We start from the raw sequence: 24988 nt of genomic DNA on the forward strand, positions 1-24988 counted from the left end.
CCCGATGGTGAGGTGAAGGGGTGCCTCACCGGGAAGGTGTAAGTGAAGGGCAGAGCAAGCTACAGGCATCCAGGGCGGCCGGAGTATGGAAAAAAAGAGATAGAGTGGTTCTGGGCCCAGAAAAACACACCTCTTTTACCTGTCTGGCCCGCCCTTGTATCCTATTGCCGTACCTCCTCCTCTGCCTCTCAGATCTTGCTCCTGAAGACTGCAGTGAAGTGGTGCAGGTGCGCAGGTGCGAGATTTGAGAGGCAGAGAAGGAGGTACAGTAATAACCACATTGAAATCACATCTGATGCTTTTAAAAATTTTATCTGGCGTGCATTGGAAGAGGGGTAGTCTTATACGGTGAGTATATCCCAAACTCTATATTTTAACTGGAAAAGTTGGGGGTCGTCTTATACGCCCAGTCGTCTTATATGCCGGAAAATACGGTAAATATATTGAGTTCCTATGTCCAAATGGATTCTCCCCTATGAACCATCAAGGTTGTTAAGATCTTCTGGAGGGGCCCTGCTTCGCAATCGCGGCTGGTGGGGACGAGGGACAGGGCCTTCTCGGTGGTGGCCCCTCAGCTCTGGAACTCTCTCCCATTGGAGATTAGATCTGCCTCTTCCCTCCTGACTTTCAGAAAGCTGGTAAAAATGTGGCTTTGGAATACAGCATTTGCAGAATGATGATCGAGTCAATAACGGCTGACCACACCGGCGGATGGTGATGAATTTGTGATTTTATTCTGACGACCTGGCTTTTGTAATTGTATGATATTGAATGATCTGTATTTTAATGTATTTTGTATTAATGTATTATGATGCTATTACGTTTACTATATTTGAGTTGAATTTTCTGCTGTTAGCCGGCCTGAGTCCCTCTTCGAAGGTCGAGAAGACCGGGTTATAAAAGCTCTAAATAAATAAATAAATAAATAAATTCCTTCTACACCTAACACTGAATATTCTGACCTTGTGGGTGTCATCAGTGCATAGGTCCATGTGGGGGACGTGGAAGGAGCACAAATACAGAATCCTTGAGGAGAGGAACAGTCAGGCTTTTCAGTCCACCATGATTGCTATGAAGATAGAAGTGGCCCCAATAGATCTTAAAGCTTATATATGCAGCATGTTTTCCTGTAGATTCGAGAGTTGGCCTTTCAAGCTCAGCAGCAACATCGCTGATTGAAGATTACAAGTGCTTACTGCTAATCCTGGGTAAAATGTGCTCACTGTCTATGACAAACACAAATTCATCTTGGCAAGCAGAGTATCAGGCCGCCAAACTAAGTCAAGCTAATTTAATCAACTTACTAAGTGTGTTTTATTTGCTTAAAATCTGTTCCGGAATATGGGGACAGAGGAAAGACAACTGGAGAGGCACTATTTTGTATAGAGCAAGGAACAATGGTTTTTTTTAAAAAAAAAAAAATCAGAAATGCTTCTCAGAAAACAAGCAATGGACTTTTGCCATTGATGTTTTGTACAGCTGTCAAAACATGGAAACTGACCACACTTTATTAGCTATCAGTGTTTCAAGATCCCAAGGACTATTAACATAAAAATAAACTGCACACACCATAACTCATTTGAGCAAAGTGCAGCTCACAGTCGTTCAGCATAATAAAGGATAATACAAGAATTCATAGTTAGTCTTACCCTTGTTTTGGCATCAATTTTTGCCCCTCTATCAAGAAGCAGCTTAACCATGTTGGTGTTCCCCCTCTTTGATGCTACATGCAAAGGAGTGATGTCGTTCTGTGGGAGAAAACAGAGGCATCACAGTTATAGTTATAGAATCATACCCACTAAAATTACCAAAAAAAAAATGTTATCCATGGCATGATTCCCAAGACATTTATTTTTACATGTTTTCATATTTATGCTACACCCAAAATGCAACCCTTCTCACACAAAAGTGGAGTTAAGGATCCATTTTTCAGAAAAAAATTCTGTAGGGCTTGTACCGGACACCGGAGCATTGTATGAACTCATTTTATTTATTTATTTATTTATTTATTTATTTATTTACTAGCCGCCCCCTGTCATGTGTTGCTGTGGCCCAGTCTATGTATATGTGTTTTGTGTGTGTATATATGTGTATATTTATATATTTCTGTATATGTGTATTTATGTGGTTATGTGCATGCATTGTAATGTATTTTTTTTGGCTTTTTAAGTCTTTTCTGCTGTGTTTTTCAGTGTTTTTATGAGTGACTGTGGCAAACCTTCCCTCCCTCTTTCATTCCTTCCTTCTTTTTATTTGCCTTCTTCTTTCCCTTTTTCTTCCTTCCTTCTCTGTTTCTTACCTCCCTTCCTTTGCTCTTTGGTTCCATCCTTCCTTCTCTCTTTCCTTCCTTCCTTCCCTCCCTCTCTCTTTTGTTCCTTCTCTCCTTCCTTCCCTCTCTCTTTCCTTCTTTCCTTTTTTATTTCCTTCTCTCCTTCCTTCCTCCACTACCTTTCTCTCCTTCTCTCTTTCCTTCCTTCCCTTCTTTCCCTCTTTCTGTCCCTCCTTCTTTTCCCCTTTCTGTGTATATGTGTTTCGTGTGTGTATATATATGCATATATGTGTGTTTGTGTATATGTGTAGTTTTGTGCATGTGTTGTAATGATTTTTTTTGTTTTTCGGCTTTTTAAGTCTCTTCTGTTGTGTTTTTCAATGTTTTTATGAGTGATGGACACTCATTGGCCTGATTGGTGTATTGTGTCCAAATTTGGTGTCAATTGGCCCACTGGCTTTTGAGTTCTGTTAATCCCACAAACGAACATTACATTTTTATTTATATAAGATTTATTTATTTACAGTATCTATATACCGTCTTTCTCATCCCTGGAGGGACTCAAAGCGGTTTACACATAAATAATGGCAAGATTCAATGCCTTATGTTGGGCACCGATACGATGCCAGCGTAGCTACATTGATATTACAATAGTAAAACCACAACTAAACATAAATCACAATGAAAACAATACATCAACAAGCATTAAAACAATAAAACAGTTTTGTCAGTCAAATCGCCGTTCCAGTCCCCTCTAAAATGCTACATATATCTACTGTCCAAAGGCCTGGTCCCAGAACCATGATTTTAATTTTATTCTAAAAGCCAGGAGGGAGGGAGGGGATCTTTCCTCATTTGGAGTGTGTTCCATAGGTGGAAGGGATGGGGGCACAGCTGAGAAGGCCCTGTCTCTCGTCCCCGCCAGATGCATTTAGGCTGTTGATGAGAGCAAGAGCAGGGCTTCCCTGGTTGATCTTAGATTACGAGGTGGGACATAGGGATGGATGCGTTCGGACAAGTAATCTGGGCCAGAACTGTATAGAACTTTATAGGTCAAAAACCAGCACTTTGAATTGGGCTCAGAGATGGACCGGCAGCCAGTGGAGCTGGCATAGCAGGGAGGTGGTATGCTCCCTGTATGTCGCCCCGGTTAGTAATCTGGCTGCCTCCTGTTGGACTAGCTGAAGTTTCCAAACCATCTTCAAAGGCAGCTCCAGGTAGAATGCATTGCAGTAATCTATTCAGGATGTAACCAGAGCATGGACCACCATGGCCAGATCAGACTTCCCAAGGTATGGGCGCAGCTGGTGCACAAGTTTTAACTGTGCAAAAGCTCCCTTGGCCACCGCTGATACTTGGGGTTCCAGGCTCAGTGATGAGTCCAGGATCACTCCCAAGCTGCGAACCTGCATCTTCAGGGGGAGTGTAACCCCATCCAACACAGGCTGTAACCCTATGCCCTGTTCGGCCTTTCGACTGACCAGGAGGACCTCTGTCTTGTCTGGATTTAGTTTCAATCTGTTAGCCCTCATCCAGTCCGGCACCGGTTCAAGGTCTGGACAGCCTCCTTAGTAACAGGTGGGAAGGAGTAACAGATTTGGATGTCATCTGCGTACAGATAACACCTTACTCCGAAACTCCGGATTATCTCCCCCAGCGGCTTCATGTAGATGTTAAATAATATCAGGGACAGTACTGAACCCTGAGGTACTCCACAAGACAACAGTTGTGGGGTTGAACAGGTGTCACCCAGTAACACCTTCTGAGACCAATCCTCCAGGAAGGACTGGAGCCACTGCAGGGAGGTACCTCCAAATCCCATTTCTGCGAGACATCCCAGAAGGATACCATGGTCAATGGTATCGAAGGCTGCTGAGAGGTCCAGCAGAACCAACAGGGACACACTCCCCGTCTAACCGCCGTCGTAGATCATCTACTAAGGTGACCAAGGCTGTTTCAGTGCCATGTCCCGGCCTAATGCCAGACTGTGCCGGATCTACATAATCAGTGTCTACCAAGAACCCCTGGAGATGTGAGACCACCACTCGTTCCATGACTTTCCTCAGGTAGGGAAGATTGGAAATGGCCAATAGTTGACTAATTGAGTGCGGTCCAGTGATGGTTTTTTCAACAGCAGTTTTATTAAAGAGCCAATTAAGTGAAAATACCTCTCACCACCCAATCACTTCTTTCAATGGCACCCAAAATCTGCTGCCTGGGGCAAAGACTCTGTGATAAGATCCTGCCAATGTATGCATACAGTTGAAAAGAAATTTCTCATCTTCATTTCTGACTATCTGTTTAGCCAGACAACCATATGCAAATAGGATCCACATTCAGGAGAATTACGTGACAGGCTCACTCAGGCGCAAAGATGCAAGATGTAGCGAGATGCTGTTCACATCCTGCTGAATTACCCAAAAGCAGTAATGCTCCTACCATGTCTAATATAAGCATCCACATATATACATTAATAACATAAAAATGAGGAAAAATGAAACATGATTTTCAAAATCAAAAGGACGGGCACAATATTGCAACAGACGACATGGCTGGCATTGTGTTGCTTAGTCCCATCTAGAACAAAAAGATTCAATCATAGAATCATAGAAACATGGAGTTGGAAGAGACCTATGGGCCATCCAGTCCAACCCCCTGCCAAGAAGAAGGAGAATTGGCAGACCACACCTGGAATACTGTGTCCAATTCTGGGCACCACAATTGAAGAGAGATATTGACAAGCTGGAATGTGTCCAGAGGAGGGTGATTAAAATGATCAAGGGTCTGGAGAACAAGCCCTATGTAGTGGTTTAAAGAGCTGGGCATGTTTGCCTGAAGAAGAGAAGGCTGAGAGGAGACATGATAGCCATGTATAAATATGTGAGAGGAAGTCACAGGGAGGAGGGAGAAAGCTTATTTTCTGCTGCCCTGGAGACTAGGGCATGGAATATTGGCTTCAAACTACAAAAAAGGAGATTCCATCTGAACATAGGAAGCACTTCCTGACTGTGAGAGCTGTTCAGCAGTGGAACTCCCTGAGTGTGGTGGAGGCTCCTTCTTTGGAAGCTTGTAAACAGAGGCTGGATGGCCATCTGTCAGGGGTGCTCTGAATGCAATATTCCTGCTTTTTGGCAGGGGATGGCCCATGAGGTCTCTTCTAACTCTTTGATTCTATGATTATTGTTTCTTCCTTTCATTCCACCTCCTCCTAGAAAATACTGGAATCAGTACATCCCTATACATACAGAGGTTCTATCATGTATCTGAGATAATTAAAATAATAAAACACAGTTCGCATTAACCATGAATACACATTCTGATTATAGCAAGATTTTTAGGGAACTTCCTGAGAAATAGCACATACCCTTGCAGTAAAGTCCACAGCGGCACCACGATTTAAAAGCAGCGTAGCTACATTGATATTTCCATAGTGTGCAGCTATGTGGAGCGGAGTAAAGCCACTCTGGAAAAAAAAGAAAAAAAGAAAAACAAACATACCACAAAATATAAATTATTCTTTTTTTAAATGCCTCCCAGCAGCTCCTAAAATGTATGGCTCGCAGTATAGACAGAGTTCTATAGACAGAATTATATCAAGAGACACAGTGTGCATCCTTACTCAAGTTTCAGTGACTGAACTAATTCATGGGTTGTTTGAAGACTGTGAATAGAAATACACCAGCAGACAGAGAAGATGTGTTACTATGACTATTTTGGGAGAATATAAGCAGGACACAACGATTGGCTCTTATAAGAGGAATGCGCCAAAGAAAGTTAATAAAATGAAAGCATTATACTTTCACAAATCAATTTCTTACTAGAAATGTCTACTTGTGATTAGTACGAGGGTATTTTTTTAAGTAAGGTCCGTTTTGTTGTAGACACTAGTAGTTCGTGCGCATACCGCAATGAGCGTGTGCGTCGTGTACCGGCATGCCTCGGGAACAACTGTGCTCTGTTTCCGCTCTGTAGCTAATCTGTACGGTTCTGTTCTGTGCTTTAAAAATGTTTAAGACTATCAACTCACCCGCCGCATGTGAGGTTCGCTCAGCGTTATGGTTTTTGTCAGCAAGGAACCTGCCTGCTGCAGAAATTCATCGACAGATTTGTGAAGTGTACGGTGATACTGTTATGAGTAAAAGCAAAGTGCGTAAGTGGGTACGACAATTCAAAGATGGCCGTGACAACGTCCATAATAAGGACCACTCCGGTCGCCCTTCTTTGATTACAGACGATTTGGTTATCGGAGCAGGCGGCATGTTTTTATGAAGCGGGTATTTTAAAATTGGTTCAGAGGTATTTGAACAAACTTGGCAATTATGTCGAAAAATAGAGTGAAGTATGTACTTTCTGAAAATAAATTTACTTTTTTGAAATAAGCTTTCGTTGTGTATTTATGTTCCAACGGACCTTACTTAAAAAAATACCCCTCGTATTTTTACAATCCTTAGAAGTCTAACACTCGACAGAAGTTCAGATGAAGTCACGTGATAATAAATTGCTGAACAGATTTCATCAATTCCAAATTAAAACAACATCAAAGTCCATTTAAATAGAGATGGATGTGAACAATATTGCTAATACAAAATAATATGGTTCCTTCTACAAAACACCAGTCTTCCACAGTGACCAATCATGAAAGTTTAATCTTACAAAATCCCAGACGTCATGAAAAAGTGCCTAGCCGGTCATATCTGTTCAGTGAGTTGTTTCTAAGCCATTTAAAGCAAGATCCCACCCCCCCCCCCCCCGCCCCACAATAGAATGCTAAAACATGCAGCAATTCAATCAGTCCCCACAATGTGTGAAACCTCATAGAGGGAACTTGACGCATTTCTAAAATCATCCGCAAGCCTCTTTAGCCATGCTAGCTGCCACTGTCTCAACTTGAAGAAGATTTTACACATTTCTGAGTCACCTGGAAGAACCAATCCCACCCCCACCCCTGCCACTTTTTGGTTGACACTGATGTCCAAGTGTCATGCAGGAGCCTAAGGAACCACGTCCTGGATGCAAAAGTGTGTCAGGGATGTCTGCAGCTCATGACATGGCTGGTAAAACAGCCTGCTGGCACTGTTTCCTCTTACGCAGAATTGCTCTTTTCAGTGCTAGCAATTAGGTTCAAGGGAAAATTGCATGTCCGTTTTTAAATACACCTGTTTCAGCTGCAGAAAGCCCTGGTTTCGTCTAGAACTACATTCTTCTCTAGCACATGCTACTTGGTTGAGTCTAAAGCAGGTCTACTCTTCTAAAAGGCAATGCAGAGAAGAAAAGGAAGGAATGATGCAGCAGCTCTACATTGTGAAAGAGTGATAATGCATATATATTTATATATACATATACATATATATAATATTTTTATATATACCTCGGTTGTTCTATTCACCATCATCTAGGTTAACACATTTGGAAGCAAAGAAGGGGGAGAAAATGAACGGTTAGTTCTCTACCAGTGATAATGGATGCAGAAAGCTTTGTGACCGCTGTATGGGTGCTACAACAGAAGCACAAATAGGCACTAAAGGAAAGCACGACTGAATGACAGGCTATCTCCCTCCCAAAACATGAATACGTGTGCATTTAAAATGAGATTTCATAGTTTGCTCATGGTAAGAATCATGTTTCAAGAGCATTTCCTTGTTCAGTTTCAACCTTCTTCGACAGAATTCAGTCTTCAACCTATTATTATGGAAGAAAACTACAAGTAACTCTGTAGGACAGTAGCGTGGTAAAGAAAAGAGAAGACCAACCGTAATTCCAAATTTGATTATTTAATCTCAACTGGACACATCAGCATTTATGCCTAATACCTAACAGCGTGGAATCTGTAATTTTTTTTTCCTTCATGGATGTTGGCACATTAAAACACTAAATGTAAGCAGGCCTTCACAATGTATTGTCGAAGGCTTTCATGGCTGAAATCACTGGGTTGTTGTAGGTTTTTTGGGCTATATGGCCATGGTCTACAGGCATTCTCTCCTGACGTTTCACCTGCATCTAAGGCAAGCATCCTCAGAGGTAGTGAGGTCTGTTGGAACTAAAAAGTTTATATATCTGTGGAACAGATATAACAACAGCACAACAACAGAGAGGAAACAAACAAGGACATCTAATCACCTCTCAACAAAAGTTTGCTCTAGGCACTGTCAGGCCATTAAATGCTAATCAAGGCGGTCAGTTGAAACATTCACACCTAGCTCCAGCAGACAAGAGTCCTTTGTCTCACCCTGGTCATTCCACAGATATATAAACCCTTTTTCCTAGTTCCAACAGACCTCATTACCTCTGAGGATGCTTGCCATAGATGCAGGCGAAACGTCAGGAGAGAATGCCTCTAGACCATGGCCATATAGCCCGAAAAAACCTACAACAACCCAGGCCTTTACAACTTGTGATCCATCTCAAACACAGCCAGGGGTGGTGAGTGGCTTGCTAAAAATCTCAATACACTTCCTGACTCATCTGTCTTCCTATAGCCCCAAAGGCAGATGGCCTGGCGAACCACACTCCAAAGCTGGTGCGTTAAAAGTTGCTTTGGTGCATTACAAACAGGATAGGTCCAACTTTCAATAGTGCCATATACAGGGTGAGGGAGCATAGCTTCCTTTTTTAAAATGCACGCCATTCAGTTGGTTGAACACATAGCGGAGCGCTAGTGGTCTCGTCCAAGAGGCGAGAGTATAAAGTTTTGTCCTGACACAGTTCAGTCGCCATCATGCGTTGGAACAGTGAGGAGCGTGCTTTTGCCATTGAGGCCTACTTTTCGAGCGGATTTGGAGTGGCCGGCCCGCTCTCCAGATTTGGCCCCTTGTGATTTTTTTCTTGTGGGGGTTTTTGAAATCCCGTGTTTATGTGAACTGTCCAAGGACACTACAAGATTTGAAGACCAACATCCAGGAAGAAATTGCCAACATAACGCCTGCTATGCTGGCAAGAGTCATGACAAACATCAGAAATCGGTTTACTCAGTGTATGGAGGATGGAGGACGTCACCTACCTAATTTGATCTACGTAAAACAAAACTTTAGGTATGCACTTACATTATTAAAAAAATAAAAATTTATGATTCATACAATGGGTTTTATTAAGTTTTGAAAAATGGAAGTTATGCTGCCTCACCCTGTATTATATTAAAATGTAATAGGAAAAACCTGAATAGACAAGGATTTCTTTTGAACGTGTCTACATATTCATTAGGAGATGTGCTGGTATGGCTGTACCAGGAGCTCCAACGTTATTTGCTTTGTATCGAGTGTTTGCTTGCAGTCCAGGGTTTCAGAGGTTCTGCAGAAAGGTGGCTTCCTTTGGTTGAAGTCGTAGGGCAAGTCACCTGTCCATCATAGTTAAGTTTTGGTTCCGCCCCTTGCTCAGGGCAATTGGGAAGGGAAGGGAGCCATTTTTTAGTTAGTCTCAGTAAGGAAAACTAATGTACAGGACATGTACAAGCTTCTCCTGTACAAAAGCTTCAATCTTTAAGACTTTCCAGGGGAAAACAGTCTTAAGAGCATCCAAAGATTTCCAAAGATTTCCAGGGAAACAGCTCTAAAGCCTTGAGGAATTTCGGAGGGTAAACAGTTTGGAAGACCACAAAACTCCAGCTGGAGAATCTACTAGCCTTACTGGTAGGTCCACTCGGTGCTCGAGAAGCAGATCGACCCGGTAGCGGAGCCCACATCAGTAAGGATTAGATTACAGTCAGCCTGGGAGAAGTTAAAAAGGGATTTTCCTTAAAGTAAAATAACAGTTACTGAAGACAATTGCCTGTCCTTCGTGGACAAGATTAGGAAGCCACCAGTTGCATAAAAACCTGGAAGCATTTGTTTAACTTTATTGAATACAAGAAAAGTTTCTGTTTGATTGTTCATTAATAAAGGACTTTGTTATATTTCACAAGCCATCTAAAGATCATTTGTGGTGGAAGATCCCTAAGAGCTTCTCTTTGGGTCCCTCTGGCTTCCCGCCGGGCTCAAATTGCACGTCCTAACTTAAAGACAATTCTTTACAGGCCCAGCGCGCGACAGAACAGGAGATATATTGTATGCATGTATATGCTTCAGCAGATACTGTTAAACAAACGAAGTAGCAACTAACCTTGGACTCCACATCGGCATTGTGGTCGTTCTGCAGCAGTAGAGCGGCAGCCTTGGTATCATCTTTCCGTGCGGCGATGTGAAGAGCAGGGAGCCGAACCTTTCCCTTCGTGTCATTTTCAAGCAACAAGGAAACCACCTGATCATGGCCCTGCTGAAGAGCCACTGCTAATGGCGTGAAGCCATCCTATCAAATGAACACATAACAACCATCAAATAGAGATGCCTCTAGGGAAACCAGATTAGTGATGCACAGATTTTGTAGACAGCAGGAAGGGCTCTGCATAAAACAAAATGCTCCAGGAGCACAGAGAAAGCATAGCCAGTAATTCTGGACACAGAAACTAGCATACTCATAGTGAAAAGGTGGCCATATTGCACAAAAGTGGGTGGGAACAGTGCACAAAGTTTTCTGGAAAATCAAAACACTTGAGATGTAGCTGTGCTCTCCCTTTAGTGCAGAGCTTTCCAAACTCTGTGTCGCAACACGTCAGTGTGTTGGCTGTAGTGAGTAGGTGAACCATGCAAACTTAACAAAAAAAGTCAGGTTTTACAATGTATTGTAATGTAATATAGCTGAGTCATGCACTGCTAATAGGCTTCTATTGGAAATGCTGAGTCATGCATTAACTGTATATAGGGAATTATTTGGGGAATGTGTTCTGGCCTGGTCCAGGTGATTGTGAACGATGTCATCCTGGGTCTAAGTTAAATTAATGAGTTGGGAACCAATCAGAGATTTCTATGTGTAATTGTATAGAATTGTATATAAGGAAGTCATGTAGAGTGTATACTCTCTCCTTGTGCTGTGATGCTGTTTGTCGAAGGCTCTATGTAATTGATTAAAAGAACCTGTCTGCTAAGACAAGATATAACTGTGTGCTGTGGTAAGTTTGTAGTGTTATCTAGATTGGAGGGGAAAACAATAGTAAAACTGACAATGGCCGGGCATGTGCTCAAGTGTCTGTAAAAGAGTTCCAGAGTGACTGCAGGCTGTGGGAGCAGTTGACTGAAAATACTGTGCAGGAAGAAGCTACTGGAAAGCGCTGAAGTTGTGCAACTGATCTGCTGCTGAATTGTGAAATTAATCTCAACAAAAACATCTGTGTCTATGTAACCACTGAAAGATGGAAGCTTAAAAATGCTTGATGACAAAATGTGAGCATCTTTATTTAATATCCATGAAATGTTCAAAAGCTGTGTCCATTCAGCCTCGTACATCCCACTAACATGGTAAGAAGTTATTTTATGAGCGTTATACATTTTTTTTGAATTCTTGCACATTTTTTAACATATTTTTACTCATAAATGACAAAAATATTGTTTTACCAATCATATATTTTAAAAAATATAACTGAAAGTTTTTCATGAGATATACATTTTGTTATTAACCATTTATGTATATGTCCATATCTCTTATAAGGGGTTGGTTTAGCCTTTGATTTAGGTAAGTTCTTGGTGAAGAATCTGGACTGCCTGGACATATAATTTCAGTATGTCCCGTAACTTTAGTGGTTTTAGGCTACTAAATAGGCTGTCCGCAAAGTATACATTCCTTCCTAGAATTAGTTACAATGCGATTATTAGACAGAAACATCAGAAATTTATGAAATACAAGGGTTGATCACAGAATACTTCTAAGCATTGCACACTTTGATATTACGAGCGAGAGCGAAAAGATATACAAATATCAAATACAGTTATTCCTCCTCATTTGCTAGGGTTAGAGGCACAGAGCCCTGCAAAAATAAAAAAAACCCATAATTTTTAAAATCTTTTTTTACTAGAGAGAACATCCCGCTAGGTCTTCCAGTACTAGAAGTTGATTACAGAATTGCATTGAAGGAGATAGAGATTCCTATTGAGGTTTTCTTTTGAGGAATTTCTAGGTCTTCAAGCATAACTCTATTAAAAGTTAACCACAGAACCACATTTTAACATCAAATCAAATCCATGAATGTGGAGGACCAACTGTACTTTTATTCTTATACCCTATTTATGGGAGTAGAATTGGATTTACATGGTAGACATCTTAAAGTATGATCTAGAATCAAGTTTGCTTTAGATACTAGTATTAAAAACCTCCATTGTTCTTAAATGATTAACTGTAAAAGATGATTCATACTTGTTTACTTAGTTTTTAATGAATAATAGCTGGAAACGTATGAGTATGTTAAGTGACTCAACTAAAAAGTGTTGCGTTTTGAGGTGATATGAACATCATACTTGCAATAAATAAAATGGCTCATGCCAACTGAGAAACCCGGAAGTATGAAACACCTACAGGTATATCTGAAGGGCTTAGTTATTAAAATATTTTAAGTGTAGAAAAAGCAAGACATCGAGAAGCAAAACAGATTTTTTAAAAAAATGCTAGATAAGAAGGTTTGAAACTGATTTGACTCAAAGAGATAAATGTATACTAGGATCAACCTACCATTGGCACAACCGGCACAACCTGGGGATCACAACCAGACACAGTGAAGACATCTGCCCTTGCGCTATGCTACTCTGCTGCCGAGTATGCATGCCCAGTGTGGAACACATCTCACCAGTGGATGTGGCTCTTAATGAGACATGCCGCATTATCACAGGGTGCCTGCGCCCTACACCACTGGAGAAATTACACTGCTTAGCCGGTATCGCACCACCTGACATCCGCCGGGAAGTAGCAGCCAATAGTGAAAGGACAAAGGCAGTGACATCTCCGGCTCATCCCTTGTTTGGGTATCAGCCAGCACGTCAACGACTTAAATTAAGAAATAGTTTTCTAAGATCTACAGAGACACTCGCTGGAACACCCCAGCAAGCGAGAGTCCAAAAGTGGCAAGCTCAAACCCAGAACCTCAATCAATGGCTGATATCCAATGAGAGACTCCCCCCTGGGCACACAGAAGACTGGGTGACTTGGAAGGCACTGAACAGACTGCGCTCTGGCACCACGAGATGCAGAGCCAATCTTAAGAAATGGGGCTATAAAGTGGAATCCACGACATGCGAGTGCGGAGAAGAGCAAACCACAGACCACCTGCTGCAATGCAACCTGAGCCCTGCCACATGCACAATGGAGGACCTTCTTGCAGCAACACCAGAGGCACTCCAAGTGGCCAGATACTGGTCAAAGGACATTTAATCAATTACCAAGCTTGCAAATTATGTGTTTTGTCTATTTGTTTGTTTGTTTTTGTTAAAAATGTAATACAAATGTCTGGTTGCTGATGACACAATAAATAAATAAATAAATAAATAACCTACAATTAACACTCTGTAATAAAATTTGGGGGGAAACTGTTCTTGGTTTAAACATCTGTTTAATTGTGTGGTACTTACTTTGAGAGTAGTTGTTATACTCCAGAAACTTTGTTTTGGGGGCTTTTGCACTTCAATAAGCTTTTCCATGTTTTTATGATAGAACCAATTAGGAAAGAATATTTAAAACCCAGGAACAAAAATTGTGTTACACAGTGTTATTTTATTATTTGTCTAAATTATTATATTATAAATTATTATAATAAATTATTATATTATAGTAACTTATACTGTGCTAATTCACACAGAGATATAGAAAGATTAATGCACTTTGTTGTAATCAAAAAAATTAACTGAAGTTAAAAGACCTTCATCTGTTACAAAACTGAAGTGTAAGAAGTAGAGAATTTCATTCTAAAGATCAGTTGCTGTGATTTTATACAGAGGGCTGGTGGAGTGGTACACTTCCCTCATTCTCATAATCTATTAAGCTGTTAAGTAAATTTACAACTTTAGAACATAGAAAAGCAAAACTTACCTCTGTGGCAAGGCTCTGACTTGCCCCGTTGTCAAGAAGAAATTTAACCACTTCCAGGTGATTTTCTTGGGCTGCCATATACAATGGGGTGAACCCATTCTGAAATAGAAAGCATAACAACATCAGCCTTTCTATGAAAACCTTGGCAGCCACCTCTCCACCAAAGTCAACATCGACACCGAAATACAACACCGCCTGAGCTCTGCGAGCACAGCATTTTTCCAAATGAAGCAGAGAGTGTTTGAGGACCGGGACATCCGTAGGGATACCAAGGTACTTGTTTATAGAGCTATTGTCCTCCCAACCCTGCTATATGCCTGTGAGACGTGGACTGTCTACAGACATCACATGCAACTCCTGGAACGATTCCGTCAACGCTGCCTCTGGAAAATCCTACAAATCTCTTGGGAAGACAGGTGGACAAATGTCAGCGTGCTGGAAGAAGCAAAGACCACCAGCATTGAAGCGATGGTCCTCCACCATCAACTCCGCTGGACCGACCACCATCTCCCAAAGCAGTTGCTCTACTCCGAACTCAAGAATGGAAAATGGAATGTTGGTGGACAGGAATTAGATTTAAAGATGGGCTCAAAGCCAACCTTAAAAACTCTGGCATAGACACTGAAAACTGGGAAGCCCTGGCCCTTGACCGCTCCAGCTGGAGGTCAGCTGTGACCAGCAGTGCTGCAGAATTTGAAGAGGCATGAATGGAGGGTGAAAGGGAGAAGGGTGCCAAGAGGAAGGCACATCAAACCAACCCCGACCGAGACCGCCTTCCACCTGGAAACCAATGCCCTCACTGCGGAAGAAGATGCAGAGCAAGAATAGGGCTCCACAGCCAAGTACGGACCCAGAAGAATATTGGAAGACAATCCTTCTCGGAAAATGAGGGATCGCCTAAGTAAGTAAGTAAATAAGTAAGTAAGTCTATGAAAACCTAAGGTTCAGCCCAAGGGGAAAAAATGATCCTCTCTTTTGCAGCTATTTGTTTATTTATTTATTTATTTATTTACAATATTTATATTCCGCCCTTCTCACCCCACAGGGGACTCAGGGCAGATTACAATGTACATATACATGGCAAACATTCAATGCCATAGACACAACACATATAGACAAACAGTCAGAGGCTATTTAACTTTTTCTGGCCACCAGGGGAGCTGTTGCTTCGTCTGCGACACTGATGAAGTACTTCCTCATTCCCCGCATGCTTGCTGGAGCTTTTTATGGCCTTGTAAATTAGTTAAATTAGCCTCCCCACATATAAGTGGTACCTAAATTTCCTACTTGACAGATGCAAATATCTTTCGGGCGGCAAAGGTCAACAACAAGCTACACAATTGGTTGGAAGCTCACTTCGACCCGGGCTGGCTTCGAACTCATGACCGTTCGGTCAGTAGTGATCTTAATGCAGCTGACTCCCGGCCAGCTGGGCCACAGTCCCTCTTAATCTATCCAAACATCAGAATGAGATGGTGAATCCTGAGGTACCAGGACTGCATGTGTAGGATCACATTTTTGAATGCACTTTTATTTTCAACGGGAAACTTCTGACATAATGCCAAAGTCATCTCAATGAGGCCATATTATTGTTTGTAAAAGATTTGAGTGTGCTCTTATGTGATGGCATTGCTGGCTCAGCAATCAGCAACTATTGATTTCTGGGGAAAATATGAAAGAGTCGATGCCAGGAGAAGTGCGTGGTCAGCTTCAGGGGAGAATTCTTATGAGGCATCTTACCCACTTTTTGCTAATGTCAGCAAATGACTGACAATCTATGTTCCTTATGTCCTGCAGACTAGAGATATGAAGGCCTGAGAAAAATAGTGGATGTGGGTGGTGGTGAAGGAGCAGATAGGTCTGCTCAGCAGCACATTTTAACATAATTTTCTGATTCAGGGTCTCCTAACTATTAAAAGGGGACCCTGTGAATTTGTGGGAAAAATGCGAGGAAGAGGAGGAAGAAGAGGAAGAGGAGGAAGAGGAAGAGGAAGAGGAAGAGGAAGAGGAGGAGGAGGAGGAGGAGGAGGAGGAGGAGGAGGAGGAGGAGGAAGAAGAAGAAGAAGAAGAAGAAGAAGAAGAAGAAGAAGAAGAAGAAGAAGAAGGGGGGGAATCATAGAATCAAAGAGTTGGAAGAGACCTCATGGGCCATCCAGTCCAACCCCCTGCCAAGAAGCAGGAATATTGCATTCAAATCACCCCTGACAGATGACCATCCAGCCTCTGTTTAAAAGCTTCCAAAAAAGGAGCCTCCACCACACTCCGGGGCAGAGAGTTCCACTGCTGAATGGCTCTCACAGTCAGGAAGTTCTTCCTCATGTTCAGATGGAATCTCCTCTCTTGTAGTTTGAAGCCATTGCTCCACGTCCTAGTCTCCAAGGAAGCAGAAAACAAGCTTGCTCCCTCCTCCCTGTGGCTTCCTCTCACATATTTATACATGGCTATCATCTCTCCTCTCAGCCTTCTCTTCTTCAGGCTAAACATGCCCAGCTCCTTAAGCCGCTCCTCATAGGGCTTGTTTTTCAAACCCTTGATCATTTTAGTCGCCCTCCTCTGGACACATTCCAGCTTGTCAATATCTCTCTTGAATTGTGGTGCCCAGAATTGGACACAATATTCCAGGTGTGGTCTAACCAAAGCGGAATAAAGAGGTAGCATTACTTCCTTAGATCTAGGCACTAGGCTCCTATTGATGCAGGCCAAAATCCCATTGGCCTTTTTTGCTGCCACATCACATTGTTGGCTCATGTTTAACTTGTTGTCCACGAGGAGTCCAAGATCTTTTTCACACGTACTGCTCTCGAGCCAGGCATTGTCCCCCATTCTGTATCTTTGCATTTCGTTTTTTCTGCCTAAGTGGAGTATCTTGCATTTGTCCCTGTTGAACTTCATTTTATTAGTTTTGGCCCATCTCTCTAATCTGTCAAGATCGTTTTGAATCCTGCTCCTGTCCTCTGGAGTATTGGCTATTCCTCCCAATTTGGTGTCGTCTGCAAACTTGATGATCCTGCCTTCTAACCCTTCATCTAAGTTATTAATAAAGATGTTGAACAAAACCGGGTCCAAGAAGGAACCCTGCGGCACTCCACTCGTCACTTCTTTCCAGGATGAAGAGGAAGTATTGGTGAGCACCCTCTGGCTTCGTCCATTTAACCAATTACTGATCCACCTCACCATAGTTTTGCCTAGCCCACATTGGACTAGTTTGTTTGCCAGAAGGTCATGGGGGACCTTGTCAAAGAAGAGGAAGAAGAAGGGGAAGGGGAAGGGGAAGGGGAAGGGGAAGGGGAAGGGGAAGAGGAAGAGGAAGAGGAATAGAATCATAGAATCATAGAATCAAAGAGTTGGAAGAGACCTCATGGGCCATCCAGTCCAACCCCCTTCCAAGAAGCAGGAATATTCCATTCAAATCACCCCTGACAGATGGCCATCCAGCCTCTGCTTAAAAGCTTCCAAAGAAGGAGCCTCCACCACACTCCTGGGCAGAAAGTTCCACTGCTGAACGGCTCTCACAGTCAGGAAGTTCTTCTTAATGTTCAGATGGAATCTCCTCTCTTGTAGTTTGAAGCCATTGTTCCGCGTCCTAGTCTCCAAGGAAGCAGAAAACAAGCTTGCTCCCTCCTCCACACCCGGAAGGGGAAGAATCTTTCCTAACTATTAAAAGCTGCAGAAGAACTGTTCCAAATTCAACCTGGCATTCCTAACCTATTATAAAATGTTGGTTCCTTTAAAAAAGCACCATTCCTTGCCCATGGCTTCAAGATTTCCAAAATGACACATCTCTAGGGCCCCTTCTACACTGCCATATAATTCAGATTATCAAAGCAGATAATCCACATTAGTGCTCTGTTTCACTCTTTAAGGGAGTATCACGCCTAGATAAAGAGATGTCATGTTCCAAGATCATTCTGAGAACTCAACCAGGTTTCAAAATAACCAGATGGGTATGAGATACCCAGCTGTTCCTAGTCAGCTGCATGACAGCTGGTAAAACTGAATGTGGTGTCCAACTGAAAAAAAAAACCCTGCCTAAATCCAAAGGCACATTTCCAACAGAACTGTGACAGAACTGTGCTCTTTGCCAGTGTAGGCTCAGTCATGAAAAAGAAAATATCCTCCAACCAATGAAAATAAGTTCTGTTAAATGGGTTATTCAAGGGGTTTTTAATGTTTGATGAACTCAAACGGAGGATCAGCAGATGTTTAGTCAAGACTTTCTGTGTCGGAAGATCTTCAGTCAACCTTTGCTATTGGCTGGTTTTATCACTCCGCTGGCTTCCTGCATTTTAATTTAGAGTTCATGATTATTTTATTGTCACGCAGCTACAATGTTTAAATGGATTTTGATGGCATGTCAGTTATTAATTGCGGGAGCTAGTTCAGACCAAATGACATAACAGAAATTAACTAATACAAGACACAATAGAAAAATACTAATTTAGATAGGCTTAAGGTTTTAAATTATGTGTGTTATTTTTTATATGTGAGTTATATTAATTGTACTGTTTTCATAGAATCATAGAATCAAAGAGTTGGAAGAGACCTCATGGGCCATCCAGTCCAACCCCCTGCCAAGAAGCAGGAATATTGCATTCAAATCACCCCTGACAAATGGCCATCCAGCCTCTGCTTAAAAGCTTCCAAAGAAGGAGCCTCCACCACACTCCGGGGCAGAGAGTTCCACTGCTGAACGGCTCTCACAGTCAGGAAGTTCTTCCTAATGTTCAGATGGAATCTCCTCTCTTGTAGTTTGAAGCCTTTGTTCCACGTCCTAGTCTCCAAGGAAGCAGAAAACAAGCTTGCTCCCTCCTCCCTGTGGCTTCCTCTCACATATTTATACATGGCTATCATATCTCCTCTCAGCCTTCTCTTCTTCAGGCTAAACATGCCCAGTTCCCTAAGCCGCTCCTCATAGGGCTTGTTCTCCAGACCCTTGATCATTTTAGTCGCCCTCCTCTGGACACATTCCAGCTTGTCAATATCTCTCTTGAATTGTGGTGCCCAGAATTGGACTCAATATTCCAGATGTGGTCTAACCAAAGCAGAATAGAGGGGTAGCATTACTTCCTTAGATCCAGACACTATGCTCCTATTGATGCAGGCCAAAATCCCATTGGCTTTTTTTGCCGCCACATCACATTGTTGGCTCATGTTTAACTTGTTGTCCACGAGGACTCCAAGATCTTTTTCACACGTACTGCTCTCGAGCCAGGCGTCACCCATTCTGTATCTTTGCATTTCATTTTTTCTTGCCTAAGTGGAGTATCTTGCATTTGTCACTGTTGAACTTCATTTTGTTAGTTTTGGCCCATCTCTCTAATCTGTCAAGATTGTTTTGAATTCTGCTCCTGTCCTCTGGACTATTGGCTATCCCTCCCAATTTGGTGTCGTCTGCAAACTTGATGATCATGCCTTCTAGCCCTTCATCTAAGTCATTAATAAAGATGTTGAACAGGACCGGGCCCAGGACGAAACCCTGCGGCACTCCGCTCGTCACTTCTTTCCAAGATGAAGAGGAAGCATTAGTGAGCACTCTCTGTGTTCGTCCACTTAACCAATTACAGATCCACCTCACCGTAGTTTTGCCTAGCCCACATTGGACTAGTTTCCTTGCCAGAAGGTCATGGGGGACCTTGTCGAAGGCCTTACTGAAATCCAGGTACGCTACATCCACGGCATTCCCCGCATCTACCCAGCTTGTAGCTCTATCGAAGAAAGAGATCAGATTAGTCTGGCATGACTTGTTTTTGATAAATCCATGTTGACTATTAGCGATGACTGCATTTGTTTGCAGACCGCTTCCTTAACAATCTTTTCCAGAATCTTGCCCGGTATCGACGTGAGGCTGACCGGACGGTAGTTGTTTGGGTCATCCTTTCCTGTTTTGTTTTTACTGATGTGTTGTTGGGCTTGGCCGCATGTAAGCCGCCCCGAGTCCCCTTGGGGAGATGGTGGCGGGATATAAATAAAGTATTGTTGTTATTATTATTATTATTATTATTATTATTATTATTATTTGGCAACTGATTGGCTACTAAAGAACAGGGTTTTAAAAGCTGAAGGCTATTTTATACTTTCTTTTTCTTTTTCTGATGTGTGTTTACATTGTTATTGTTTTACTACAGTGTTTCTCAACCTTCCTAATGCCACGACCCCTTAATACAGTTCCTCATGTTGTGGTGACCCCCAACCATAACATTATTTTCATTGCTACTTCATAACTGTAATTTTGCTACTGTTATGAATTCTATATGAGGGATGTATTTTCATGCACTGGACCAAATTTGGAACAAATACCCAATACACCCAATACTGGTGGGGTTGAGGGAGATTGTTTTTATCATTTAGGAGTTGTAGTTGCTGGGATATATTAGGGTTCACCTAGAATCAAAGCGCATTCTGAACTCTGCCAACGATGGAATTGAACCCAACGTGGCAAACAGAACTCCCATGACCAACAGAAAATACTGGAAGGGTTTGGTGGGCATTGACCTTGAGTTTTGGAGTTGTAGTTCACCTACATCCAGAGAACATGGTGGACTCAAACAATGATGGATCTGGACCAAACTTGGGATGGATACTCAATATGCCCAGATGTGAACACTGGTGGAGACTGGGAGAAGCAGACCTTGACATTTGGGAGTTGTAGTTGCTGGGATTTATAGTTCACCTACAATCAAAGAACATTCTGAACCCCACCAACGATAGAATTGGGCCAAACTTTCCACACAGAACCCCCATGACCAACAGAAAATACTGTGTTTTCTGATGGTCTCTGGTGACCCCTCTGACACCCCCTTGTGACCCCCCCAGGGGTCCCGACCCCCAGGTTGAGAACCACTGTTTTAGTAGGATGATATGTATAACTGTGTTTCAATATTAGAATTTATTATTATTATTAAACTTTATTTGTACCCCGCTACCTTCTCCCCAAGGGACTCGGTGCGGCTTACATGAGGCCGAGCCCACAATACAACATTAAAACATAGCAACAGTAATACAACAATAAATAAAGTCATAAACAGAAAATAGCAATAAACATTAACCACCTGACGAAGGCTCTTGTGAGTCGAAACCGGTTGCAGGTTGGCTCCAGGAGTCAATTCATGTGACTCCTGGAGTCTACTTATATGTAATAAAGAACGGGACATTTACTCACACGAAGACTTTGTTTTATACTTCAAGAGAAGAACCAGTTGTTTCTACTTAATATGAATGTGGCAGTTCTGTTTTTGTTTTTTTTAATATGTGTATTTGTAATATATACATTGAGTTAATTTAGTTATTTTCACATTACCACAATCAGTGGATTTTGGTCTCCACAGTTTTAGGGGAACCCATTTTTCTTTTTGAATTTACAGGAAGCCGAGGCCTTCTCAATTGCCCAGCTTTGGTTGATAATTAGCCATTGCAGCCATGCAGCAATACAGTTCAGATGTTGAAGAGGGCAGCCCTTAAGCGGAAGGGTGTGAATGTTTTCCTCTGCTCTGTGTTACTTGACACTTATAAGCACAGCTGACAGACCATTCTGGGTCACAGGAAGACAAAGGCTTGCATTTGTCTCATGCTCACTGGATGACAGCAAAGAGAGCCTATTGGAATGCACTTTCAGGGGGGATTTCATTCCTCCCAGACTGCTTGCCTTGCATTCTTCCAAGGAAGGCAGCACTCACCCAGACTTCCTTTATTAAGAACCAGAAAAATTGCTTGGGACAAGAAATGTTCAGATTTCTACAATATTTTTTTAATACCTGGATCTGCATATATGCACATTGTGCTGGTACAGTTGTACCAGAAGCTCCCACTTTATTTGCCTTGTATTAAGTGTTTGCTTGCAGCCCAAGGCTTGGGATTCTGCAGAAGGGTGGCTTCCTGTTAAAGTTTGCAGTTATAGGGCAGGCCCCCTGTCCATCATCATTAAGTTTGGTTCCGCCCCCTGTTCAGGACAATTGAGAAGGGAAAGGAGCCATTTTCAGTCAGTCTCAGCAAGAAAAGTCAATGTACAGGATGTGTACAGACTTTCTCCTGTACAAAGGCTTCAACCCTTAAGACCTCCCGGGGAAGAACAGTCTTAAGAGCAAAAGGATTCCCAAAGATTCCCAGGGAATGCAGCCCTAAAGCTCTGAGGAATTTCAGAGGGAAAAACAGCTTTGAACATCTAAGAAGTCCAGCTGAAGTGATTACAGGCCTACTGGTAGGTCCACTCGGTGCTTTGAGACGCAGTTCAACCCGGTAGTGGAGCCCACATCAGTTAGGTTTAGGAACACAGCCTGGGAGAAGTTTGGAAAGGGATTTTCCTTTAGAGTAAAGTAACAGAAGCCACCAGTTGCACAAAGCCTGGAAGCATTTGTTTAACCCTCTGAAGACAAAAGAAGTTTCTGTTGATTGTTCACCAATAAAAGACTTTGTTATATTTTACAAGCCCTCTAGAGACTGTTTATGGTGAAAATCCTTAAGAATTTCTCTTCAGGCCCCCTGGCTTCCCGCTGGGCTAAAGTTACACGTCCTGTATTAAAAGCAATTCGTTTCAAGCCCAGCGCGCGACAGAACACACATAATGAAATATCTTGGGAATCAAGTCCATGGTGGTCCATGCCTTAGTTACCTCTAAACTGGACTACTGTAATGCACTGTACGTGGGGATAACCTCAAAGACGGCCCGGAAACTACAGACAGATTAATAACTGGGGCTAGTTATAGGGAGCGGTCTACTCCCTTGTTTAAGGAGCTCCACTGGCTGCCGTTTATTTTCCGGTCCCAATTCAAAATGCAGGTTATCACCTATAAAGCCCTAAACGGTTTGGGACCTGCCTACCTTCGTGACCGTATCTCCCTCCATGAACCAGCTCGGACCCTCCGATCTTCTGGGGATGCCCTTCTTTCACCCCTGCCAGTTTCTAAAGCTCGGCTTGTAAGTACAAGGGAGAGAGCCTTTTCCTCTGTGGCCCCTCGACTCTGGAACTCACTACCTGGAGAGATTAGGAAAGACCCTACCCTAGAAACCTTTAAAAAGGACCTTAAAACCTGGCTCTTCTGCTGCGCCTTTGGTGAGTAGGTATACAAGCTCATACAAGCTTGTGTGCCAGCTGTGACCATACCTTGTGAAGTCTGACTTGGCCAGGGTGATCCACGCCTTGGTTACATCCAGACTGGACAATTGCAATGCGGTCTACGTGGGGCTGCATTTGAAGACGGCTCAGAAGCTTCAACTGGTACAACGGGCAGCAGCCAGGCTCCTTACTGGAGCAAACTATAGGGAGCATACAATGCCCCTATTAAAACAGCTTCATTGGCTGCCGATAAGTTGCCAAGCCAAATTCAAGGTGCAGGTCATGACCTATAAAGCCCTAAACCAGTGGTTCTCAACCTATGGGTTCTCAGTGGTTCTCAACCCCCAGTTGTTTTGGCCTACATCTCCCAGAAATCCCAGCCAGATTACCAGCTGTTAGGATTTCTGGGAGTTGAAGGCCAAAACATCTGGGGACCCACAGGTTGAGAACCACTGCTCTAACACTACTACAAAATCCAGTACTATTTCATTATGCTAGATGACTGTTTAAGGTTGTTGTTTAGATAATAGTAGGAGAAATACTGTAAGAGGCACTTGGTTCACTAGGGATACTCGAACAATCCTTTGTCCTTCTTAAATTCTCCCAACCATGGAGAGGTGTAGGTTTTATCTCACAAATTCTAGACAACATCTGCATTCATGTAGATGACATCTTCATTTCTCACTTGGGTAAGGAGATTTGGGAAGGAACAGATTTGGGTAGAGATAAACAAGGACCATGACCAAATTCTCCCTCAACCAGAAAATGGAAGGCATGTAATGAAATGAAATGCCATTTTGCAAGTCACCTTGCTCAGAAACTTTCCACAAGCAATAATCACATGAACGTGTCCAGTCATCAACACATAGTGCATAAGTAAAGATAAGGACATAATAGATATAAGCAGCATACATCAGCTCACACCTTTTAGCACTGAGACATCCAAGCAAAGCGACTTTACCTGAGACTGTGCATTGACATTGGCCCCATTTGTCACCAGCACTTTCACCACTTCGGTCTGTCCCGCTAGAGACGCTATGTGCAAAGCTGTGTTTCCTTTCTGAAATTAGAGAAGAGGACGGAATGTGAAAAATGTCAAAGTGCCCCAACAGCAGATGCAAGCAGGAAGACACTGTCAAATATGTTGGCAGCATACAGGGTTCTGGGTTTTACCTTCAGAGATTCTATATATAGCCAGGTATTACCAGGGTCTTCCTAACTATGTATTTTGGCAAGCAACTTGTTACAGATTTAGAACAACACAAGCATACATACCTACACATAAATTATATTCTTCGGATCAAAGTTGAACAAATTATGAAATAATATTGTCATAGTGAAGGAGGTATAAGCCTAAGAAATATTTAAAAATTAAAAGCTTTAACCAAAATGTTAGTATAGAGATCATACAAAGTTCAAGGTTTTGGCTTTCAAAAAGTCGCTATATTAGCGAACTTACATAGGAAGTTGGTTTGTGGTTAAGCACAAAGTCTGCAGATGCGAAAATGTACTTTCCATCAAGAGGTTGATGGGACAGGAAGAGTAAAGGTCAAAGTACTTTCCATGACAAAAATATTCTTGTTTACCTGAGGGTATATAAAAGTTTGCAAAAATAGAGGAGGGCGCGGCAGTCTGTGGGAGCACTTGCAAAACTGCTGTCTGTTCGCCTCATGCTGATCAGCTTGAATAAACGGTGTCTTACCTGAACCTATTGGACTCTGTGGACTTCTTCGAAAAGGGACCCTGCACCCTAAACCCGTGTTCCCTTACAATAGTTGCCATAATCAAGTAG

The 24988-nt window shown here is 42.4% G+C and overlaps 1 protein-coding gene across 3 annotated transcripts in view; it reads right to left on the bottom strand.

Annotated features, from left to right (window-relative positions):
• Positions 1-24988, bottom strand: part of ANK3 (ankyrin 3) — a 719992-nt gene that overhangs the window by 239361 nt on the left and 455643 nt on the right. For all 3 annotated transcript variants that reach the window (XM_067465652.1, XM_067465653.1, XM_067465654.1), the window contains 6 exons: positions 24158-24256; positions 14147-14245; positions 10361-10546; positions 7638-7661; positions 5634-5732; positions 1650-1748 (listed from right to left, as the gene is read on the bottom strand). In XM_067465652.1, coding sequence (XP_067321753.1) covers positions 1650-1748; positions 5634-5732; positions 7638-7661; positions 10361-10546; positions 14147-14245; positions 24158-24256 — 606 coding nt within the window. The remainder of the gene's footprint in view (positions 1-1649; positions 1749-5633; positions 5733-7637; positions 7662-10360; positions 10547-14146; positions 14246-24157; positions 24257-24988) is intronic.

This window comes from Anolis sagrei, chromosome 3 (genome assembly GCF_037176765.1).
Source record: "Anolis sagrei isolate rAnoSag1 chromosome 3, rAnoSag1.mat, whole genome shotgun sequence".
NCBI lineage: Eukaryota > Metazoa > Chordata > Lepidosauria > Squamata > Dactyloidae > Anolis > Anolis sagrei.